The sequence below is a fragment of the Epinephelus lanceolatus genome, chromosome 1 (assembly GCF_041903045.1).
Source record: "Epinephelus lanceolatus isolate andai-2023 chromosome 1, ASM4190304v1, whole genome shotgun sequence".
NCBI classification, from domain to species: Eukaryota; Metazoa; Chordata; class Actinopteri; order Perciformes; family Serranidae; genus Epinephelus; species Epinephelus lanceolatus.
The window spans coordinates 14,896,681-14,905,969 of NC_135734.1; the positions used below are offsets into that span (position 1 = coordinate 14,896,681).

Below are 9,289 nucleotides of genomic sequence, written 5' to 3' on the forward strand. Positions count from 1 at the left end.
CAGACTAGCAGCGTAGCTAATGCTAACGGGCGTACGGCAAATTCATGTAGCCAATTAGCAATGTAGCTAGCTAACGTTTAACCGATGTGTTTATAAAAAAGGATAAATAGACCATACAGATTCCACATAACGGCTCAGATACCACAAAGGAGGAAAACAGCGACGAAAGGTGAGTCATGAGGCAGCGAAGCTAGCTGCATTAGCTCGCTGGTTAACTAATGGTAGTTATCGCAAGGACATTGTGTTAGCTAAGCTAATGCTAGCTAGCCAATATAAACGAGCCTTATTTTGATCAAATTAGGGAGGCTAACTAACAGACTGTAACGTTAGTATAAAATTGTCTGGGTAAACTATCTTGCTCGGCACAGGTATTAATTATATACTAAGTACTGCCCATTTTAGGCAAAAGTAGAGTTACCATGGCCAACATTATATGTAAACAAAGCATCGCTAAGTTGATTAGCTAGTCCCTCCGTGACATAATAGCTAATTGCAAAGGGGATTTCGGCAGGGTTTCAAAGTAACTTTGTGGATAAATTACTACAATTTAAGGCGCAACCCGCCTCACTTGTTTAACTTAATTTCCAACTGAGCTACCGTAATGAAGCTGCAATATCATTTTGGTATGAGGTGGTGTTCAGATGAGTACAACTGGGTTATAACCTAACTTGTCATGATCGCAGGCTGACGTAATTTATTCATCGAGTTCCCATTACAGCTTTATAAAACCTGACTGTCTAACTAAGATGATCCTGTACGCTATAGACTTTTTGCTCACCTCATACTTACCCCAACCCTTACAGGCAGGTGCTCTTTCAAAGGGGCTCAAACTGTTGTTGAATTGTAAAAATATCGTGCAACCTGGAGTAAGATTAAGCTGCAGCTGCTGTATGGACACTGCAACTCTGTGGAGCCATGTGAAAGGGTTATACTGTGGTGATCCAATGATGACAAGTCTCACCATAATGTCAGTGCTGCCACTCTAGTGTGAGAACCCTCTGATGTGTTTCATGTTGTTACTGCACAGATGCAAGCAGGTGACCCTGTGGTCGGTGCACCGATGGCAGTAGCTGGTGCCCAAAGTCGATCAGAGGATGAAGAGTCACTTGGAGTAAAAGATGTGAAAAGGACGGCAACACAAGCGTTTGGCAGTGTTGTTCCCAAACGCAGAAGTTCCTCCAGGTTTGAGTTATACTCTTGTGTATTGTATTATTCCATGTGTATACTAGAATAATCACAGCAAAGATGTTGTGTGTAATGCTATGAATATTTTACATTGTTTTTCTGTGGTGCACCTGCAAATCTTTTAAGAAGTGCTGTATATGTTTTAACACAATAATGTACTCAGGTCAATAAAGAGGAAGAAGTTTGATGATGAGTTGGTGGAGAGCAGTCTGGTGAAGTCGTCCAGTAGAGTCAAAGGCCCTCCTGTCATAGAGCCTGTCCGCTGTTCAGGGAGTGAACCTTCATCTAGCGAGAAAAAAAAGGTACGAAAGACCTGAAAACCCACACATACATGGCAAAGATGATAAGCTCCCAGAGGTTCAATGGATTTTTTTGTGCCTCTCTGTCAGGTGACAAAATCAGGAACCGCTCTCACACCGCCTCTCACCATGGTTGTAAATCCTGCGCCCATCACCAAAAGAGTAAAGAAGAGCAAGCAGCCTCTACATATTACTAAAGACTTGGGAAGATGGAAACCTACTGATGACCTGCTACTTATCAATGCTGTGTTGCAGGTGAGCAGTGTAGACATTAAAGTCATTGTCTGACCGATGGACAATGTTTAGGAAATGATGTGACTACTTTCTGTGTGACTGAGTTTTGTCAGTTCATGATCTAAGGAGTCTGTGTTTGTCTCTAGACCACAGACCTCACCTCTGTTCACTTGGGAGTGAAGTTCAGCTGTCGTTTCACGTTGCGGGAAATAAAAGAGAGGTGGTACGCTCTCCTCTACGATCCTGTCATCTCAAAGTAAGAACAGACTTACCCTGCAGCAGCTTTACCTTCCCCTCCAAGTGTCTATATTGGATACCCATTTAAAAAGTAATTAAATTCTCCCTCTTGTTTCTGTTTAGGCTGGCATGGCAGGCCATGCGTCAGCTCCACCCAGAGGCCATTGCAGCAATTCAAAGCAAAGCTCTGTTCAGTCAGGCTGAGGAAGCACTGCTGGCTAAGATTGGTTCAGTAAGTGTAACTGTTGTCAAAAATATACTACCATGAAATATCCAACGATCTAATCATCTTAAAGTTATCAGTTTAATGGTTGAGAAATGTAATTGCAAGTGTGTCCAGCTCGTTGCATATAGCAAACTTTTTAAATGTACATATTTGAATGCTTTATTTACAAGCAGTTCTATATTACATTTCTCACTGAACAGACTAGTCAGCCTAAACTGGACATGTTCCAGGAGCTTCTCAGCAAACACCCCGGTGTCTTTCACCCGTCTCGCACCCCCAAGAGCCTGCTGGTACACTGGCAGCTGCTGAAGCAGTACTACCTACTGGATGATCAGAGCGGTATGTTGAACTACCTTCACATTTATACCAATATGACTCCAAAGCATTAAGTATGCTTTTTTTAATATAGACCATGTCTCCATGAAATGATAAATAAAAATCTGGATAGCCAATAAAGACCATACCCCTTTCGAATAGTCATGCAAAGTATAAACTTAAGTGTAAGGCTTTTTTTAGTGTGATATGATATGAGGAAGCCCTGGGTGCTGTTTACCTAAATGAAGTTCTGTACAGTTCTGTATGTAATCATTTTGTTGCTCTGATTGTGTGTTGCAGTCCAGCCTCTCCCTAAAGGAGACCAGGTCCTCAACTTCTCTGATGCCGAGCAGATGGTTGATGATGTAAAGTTAAAGTAAGATAGTCTTTCTTTTTGCAGTATTCATGCCATGCTTTTGTTGCTGATAAGGAAGTATTTTATTATGTTCTCACCTAAAGGTGCAGTCAGTGATTCTGGAGAAAGAGTGTTGGCAATTGAACGCATCATCAAACAAATACACCTCTCCCGTTAGTGCTCCCGTCAGCCTCCCTCTCACTGTCACTGTCTTTCTCTTTGAGGCTCAGACATACTGTCTGCAGTGAACGTTCACACACAGTTACGGTCAGACAAACATACGTGATTCCATTCATAGTACTATTGAGGATCCACATCAGGGCTGGGGGTGAGCTCAACGTCGTCTTGCTGCTAACGTTGGGTGCATTTGGATTGACCGTAGTGTTTCGGCTGAACTACAGTTTGGAGCAAGACATTTGAGCATGTGCAGTTGGCGCGTTTGCTATGCCTTCAGGGCAGACATCTGCATAGGGGTCCAAGCAGCACCTTGTGAATGCAGGTGGATGAAGACATTTATTTCATACAAACCCTCAGGAACACCAGACGCTGAAAATGAATTAGCCCTGAGACATCCATGGCCTTTCCCCTGTCCTGTGCAGGAACACAAAGGCCCCCTGTAGCTGATGGCTGGAATAGCATTCTGTGGCTTGGTCAGAGCCACTTTGTTTTCCATTCACAGAGCCACAGATGAACATCAGAATTTTTTCTCAGCTAGCTACAGCTAGCAGACTGTGAGGAGATATTTGCTGAATCTGACAAAAGTGTACTGGATTAGAATCGCTGACTGCACCTTGAGGATTGTATGTCAATGACATTTGAGCACTGATTATATTTTCTGTGCTTGTTTTCACACAGGGAGAGTAGAGATGAGGTGTTGGAACATGGTAAGAAATCGGATTAGGAAGAAACAAGTTGAATGCATTTCATCTGTCACAGCATAAAGTAAATCTTTGATTATCTTGATGTCGTTCACACAAAGGTTCTTATCTCTGATTTACCTCCATCTTTACTCTCAGAGCTGATGATTTCCGATCGTCACCAAAAAAGAGAGATCAGACAGTTAGAGCAGGAGTTGCCCCGTTGGCAGGTCCTCGTGGACAGTATTACAGGTAACGTTCACTCACCAAGCACAAACAGATGGCTTTAATAGGTTTATTTGTTTTGAGGAGTCCAGTTAAAGTGGAACTAATTTGTTTTCATGTGTGTCTGTGTCACCAGGCATGAGCATGCCTGACTTTGACAACCAGACACTGGCAGCGTTACGAGGAAGAATGGTGCGCTACCTCATGAGATCACGAGAGGTGAGAAACCGTTTAGAAATGGTCGTTGCAGAGGAGTAATGTGGAAGTTTTATGTTTGTAACCGAAAAAAGGAAGGCAACAGTGGGAGGCACTTCCTGTGTTTGAAGATGTATTTTCACTATGATGCTAATTATCTTTTTATTCCTGTCTCACAGATTACGCTGGGCAGGGCGACCAAGGACAAACCAATAGATGTAGATCTATCACTAGAAGGACCTGCCTGGAAAATATCAAGAAAACAAGGTGAATGAACTCATAGGCTTCCAGGCTGTAACATGACATGCAAAACAATGTTTGAAAACATCAGAAACCGCTGAAACATTCCCACAATTTAAGTTTTTGGAGAATTGGAACTACTTTTGCATATATATTATATTTTAGATATTTTGATATTAAGATTATTTAGTCTGATGATTATTATATATTATTTTTAAAAGTGAGTTTTGCACACAGCAGTTGCAGTCACCTCATTTGTATTTGACCCAGACGTGCACTGAACATGAACATAAATATGTGAGTTGAGTTATCAGTGCTTGTGTAAAGTAAGGGTGGGTATTGCTACTGAAACACAACATATTGCTTGTCTCCAGGGTTGGGCACTGTTCACATTTGAATTGATACTGGTACCTGGAATCTGATACTAGTACCCAACAGTACCTATGATTGTTTTTTGGTACTTTACGCTCTCTATAATAACAAAAGTGTAATTTTAATTGGAAAAAAAAATAAGTTCAAAATTCTCAATTTCATCATTTCTACTCATTTAGAACATTTTATACGCCACACAAGATAGATCTCCTCCCTACCTTACTCTTGCCTCCCAAACCCGTCCCTACCACCTTCAGCCTGTCAGCCTGTCACCGGGGCATAGCATGAGAACGCTGTTGTGTATGTGTCCCGGAGGAAGCACAGTGAATTCCAGTCACGTGGTAAACTAAATGTGTCTTATTGGGCATCAACCATGTGTCTATGTGCGATTTGTTGAAAAAGAAAAATTTGACTTGAAGCATAAGAAATTCAGGATGTGCTCATGAGACACAGCGAAGACAAGAGCCTACACAGAGCTGATGCAGACAGCTGCATTATTAAAATGAGATCGTGCAGACTAGACACAGGATGTGTTGTCCTCACCAGCTTTGCATTTCACATTACAAATACTGCAGAGTGTTGTGTGGATCGAGTTTTGGAAAGTGTAACCACAGTTGCGATGGCTTTCAGCTCACCATTGCCCTGACTCACTGTTCATGAACAAGCTGCAGGAGTGACATAGTCTCACTCTCTCTTTCTCTCTATACTCTAAGTCAGTGGTTTCCTTAAAGGACCACTTCTCTATTATTGAGTAACCTGTTGACCCCTGACAAAGTGTTAGTTTAGTTAGTTTTTCTGATATTTTGACAACTTAATGATTCTCTGTCTGTGTTATTTTAACAGTAACAGACATGTAATAGGCCTCTTTTTTTGATAGTATCAGTGTTTTCATTTTCCTGACACTCGGCCATTGATTTTTTAGCTCTTTGGTTGTTTTAACTGAGTACTTTTCTAATGCACGATGAGGCTTTGTGGCAGAGAGTGAAGGCTCTGTGAATACAGCATGTGTACAGGTCTCATCGTGCCCTTCTACTGTAAAAGAAAATATTAAGTTTATATCTTGAATATTAATCCAAACTTTAAAAACAACAATTTTATTTAGTTTTCTGAACAGAAATTAATTGAATGGTAAGATTTAGGCCTTCCGTACAGTTTTTAAAAAGGTTTCTTAAACACCATAAAATCAAGAAGGCCTCATGACCCTCATGAAGTTTTGGCAGCCCATAGTGGTGGTCAGGAACCCCAGGTTGGGAACCACTGCTCTAAATTAGTCTCGCCTAGATTCGCTCTCAGGTAACAAAATTTGGCACAGATTGATTTAACATGAATCACTACTGTAATTTGGTCAGTAGCCAACCCTACACTGCAGGAACCCCAGCTGTGTTTTAAACCAGAGAAACCAAGGTCTAGATTTTTCTTCTGCCTTATTTCCTGGCCCACAAAAGGTCCCTGCTCTGGGTGTAGTTCTCTCCAGGAACTTGGTTTGTTCTTCATGGCATTCTGGTTGGGGGGGAAGTTATGTTGTTGTGATATGTTTCATCTTAAAACAGCCTAGGCTTTGGCCTCAGCCAGATATGGAAACAAATTCTGTGGAAGTTTAATTCATTATTTACCAAGCAAAGTCTTTGTATCTCAAAAGTTAAGGCCTTTAATACTTTGATGTGCAAATATTGCCTTTTTTTTTACCTGTTCATTCCTAATCATGTTAGAACTTAGTAGTTGTTTCACCTGGCAGCAGCCGATCCCCTTTGATGTTGCCGAAAGTATCCAAACTACCAATTATCAGTCATTCATCTGGATGTACAGTACAGGCCAAAAGTTTGGACACACCTTCTCATTCAATGCGTTTTCTTTATTTTCATGACTATTTACATTGTAGATTCTCACTGAAGGCATCAAAACTATGAATGAACACATGTGGAGTTATGTACTTAACAAAAAAAGGTGAAATAACTGAAAACATGTTTTATATTCTAGTTTCTTCAAAATAGCCACCCTTTGCTCTGATTACTGCTTTGCACACTCTTGGCATTCTCTCCATGAGCTTCAAGAGGTAGTCACCTGAAATGGTTTCCACTTCACAGGTGTGCCTTATCAGGGTTAATTAGTGGAATTTCTTGCTTTATCAATGGGGTTGGGACCATCAGTTGTGTTGTGCAGAAGTCAGGTTAATACACAGCCGACAGCCCTATTGGACAACTGTTAAAATTCATATTATGGCAAGAACCAATCAGCTAACTAAAGAAAAACGAGTGGCCATCATTACTTTAAGAAATGAAGGTCAGTCAGTCCGGAAAATTGCAAAAACTTTAAATGTGTCCCCAAGTGGAGTCGCAAAAACCATCAAGCGCTACAACCAAACTGGCACACATGAGGACCGACCCAGGAAAGGAAGACCAAGAGTCACCTCTGCTTCTGAGGATAAGTTCATCCGAGTCACCAGCCTCAGAAATGGCAAGTTAACAGCAGCTCAGATCAGAGACCAGATGAATGCCACACAGAGTTCTAGCAGCAGACCCATCTCTAGAACAACTGTTAAGAGGAGACTGCGCGAATCAGGCCTTCATGGTCAAATAGCTGCTAGGAAACCACTGCTAAGGAGAGGCAACAAGCAGAAGAGATTTGTTTGGGCCAAGAAACACAAGGAATGGACATTAGACCAGTGGAAATCTGTGCTTTGGTCTGATGAGTCCAAATTTGAGATCTTTGGTTCCAACCGCCGTGTCTTTGTGAGACGCAGAAAAGGTGAACGGATGGATTCCACATGCCTGGTTCCCACTGTGAAGCATGGAGGAGGAGGTCTGATGGTGTGGGGGTGTTTTGCTGGTGACACTGTTGGGGATTTATTCGAAATTGAAGGCACACTGAACCAGCATGGCTACCACAGCATCCTGCAGCGACATGCCATCCCATCCGGTTTGCGTTTAGTTGGACGATCATTTATTTTTCAACAGGACAATGACCCCAAACACACCTCCAGGCTGTGTAAGGGCTATTTGACCAAGAAGGAGAGTGATGGAGTGCTGCGGCAGATGACCTGGCCTCCACAGTCACCAGACCTGAACCCAATCGAGATGGTTTGGGATGAGCTGGACCGCAGAGTGAAGGCAAAGGGGCCAACAAGTGCTAAACACCTCTGGGAACTCCTTCAAGACTGTTGGAAAACCATTTCAGGTGACTACCTCTTGAAGCTCATGGAGAGAATGCCAAGAGTGTGCAAAGCAGTAATCAGAGCAAAGGGTGGCTATTTTGAAGAAACTAGAATATAAAACATGTTTTCAGTTATTTCACCTTTTTTTGTTAAGTACATAACTCCACATGTGTTCATTCATAGTTTTGATGCCTTCAGTGAGAATCTACAATGTAAATAGTCATGAAAATAAAGAAAACGCATTGAATGAGAAGGTGTGTCCAAACTTTTGGCCTGTACTGTATGTTGAAATGAATGCTTATCTTTTATATTGATGTCTACAGGAATTATCAAACTGAAGAATAATGGAGACTTCTTCATTGCCAATGAGGGCAGACGACCCATCTACATAGACGGCAGACCGGTCCTGTCGGGCAACAAGTGGAAACTCAATAACAACTCAGTAGTGGAGGTGTGTGAGGGGTGTCAGCCAAGTTGTACATCTTCAAATTAAACAACCATGACATATTTGAATGGTATTGAATGACACATGGTCCTAACACTCTGTATCTGTCTCTTCAGATTGCAGGTCTTCGCTTTGTGTTTCTCATTAACCTTGAACTCATCTCACTAATAAAAGCCGAAGCAGCCAAGATGACACCTCAGTGACCATCCTGCAGAACAGTGAACATACAGGACAAACTGGCAGGCCAGCATATCCAGTCAGTCCTGTGTCCAAACGTGGCTGACAGTGTATCTCACAAAGCGCAGTAGTGCTGCCACGAATCAGACAGACAACGGCCATGTTAACCTGCAATGTGAATTTCAAACAGACTACAGCTGAATCCCGGAGAAAGGTAGTAACATGTGTTACTTGTTGTTTGGACAGTTTCCATGTTGTAACGTAGACACTCTCATTGTAGAGCCTTGGTTTTTTTTCTTCAGATTTTCAGAATGTTGTATTTAAATTCTGTAGTAAAACTTTTTCAAAATATTAAACTTGTATACACAATTTTTGAAGTTCTCTTCTGAGTCCAGTCTATTGTTGAAACATCAGTCAGCGAGTCAGAAGGGAGACTGTCATTATTTGAAGTCAGCACCCAAATAAATACACCCTTCCTGTCAGCGCTCCTTCAGAAGCTCCAATGTAATGTACGTGTTATTAATATCACAGTGTAGCTCTATTCTTTTGGGTGAGGACGTGGAAAAGGGAGAGTAGCAGCAGTAGGGTTGTATGGCTCGGTTCGATCCACCTTGTTTCCCATTTATAGAGCCAGGGCTGTGTGTGATATTTGCTGAATTTGACAAAAAAATGTATTGGATCAGAATGGCAGACTGCACCTTTATGTCTACGGATTACCAAAAAGCTATGCTGTGACAAAACCCATCCTGCATTTGTCATCCATCAAGCTAGACAAG

The 9,289-nt window shown here is 41.8% G+C and overlaps 1 protein-coding gene across 2 annotated transcripts; it reads left to right on the forward strand.

Annotated features, from left to right (window-relative positions):
- mcrs1 (microspherule protein 1) lies at nt 1–8,882 on the forward strand. 2 transcript variants are annotated; one of them, XM_033625630.2, is made up of 14 exons: nt 1–169; nt 1,028–1,182; nt 1,349–1,487; nt 1,575–1,739; nt 1,865–1,974; nt 2,079–2,187; nt 2,382–2,520; nt 2,797–2,872; nt 3,707–3,735; nt 3,868–3,960; nt 4,070–4,152; nt 4,308–4,395; nt 8,215–8,342; nt 8,453–8,882. In XM_033625630.2, exons 2-14 carry the CDS (start codon nt 1,028–1,030, stop codon nt 8,537–8,539), a joined length of 1,401 nt encoding a protein of 466 aa, XP_033481521.1. In that variant the 5' UTR covers nt 1–169; the 3' UTR covers nt 8,540–8,882. The 2 variants fall into 2 exon arrangements, with proteins under 2 accessions (XP_033481521.1, XP_078020649.1); XM_078164523.1 differs by lacking the exons at nt 1–169; nt 1,028–1,182 and having other exon boundaries at nt 1,355–1,486; nt 1,573–1,739.
- Nucleotides 8,883–9,289: the final 407 nt, after the last annotated feature.

Bases quoted from the DNA above. Each gene is read 5' to 3' on its own strand.
- mcrs1 (XM_033625630.2), top strand. From the start codon at position 1,028: ATGCAAGCAGGTGACCCTGTGGTCGGTGCACCGATGGCAGTAGCTGGT. The intron at 2,873-3,706 runs GTAAGATAGTCT...GTTTTCACACAG, and splicing joins GTTGATGATGTAAAGTTAAA to GGAGAGTAGAGATGAGGTGT. The intron at 4,153-4,307 runs GTGAGAAACCGT...CCTGTCTCACAG, and splicing joins ACCTCATGAGATCACGAGAG to ATTACGCTGGGCAGGGCGAC.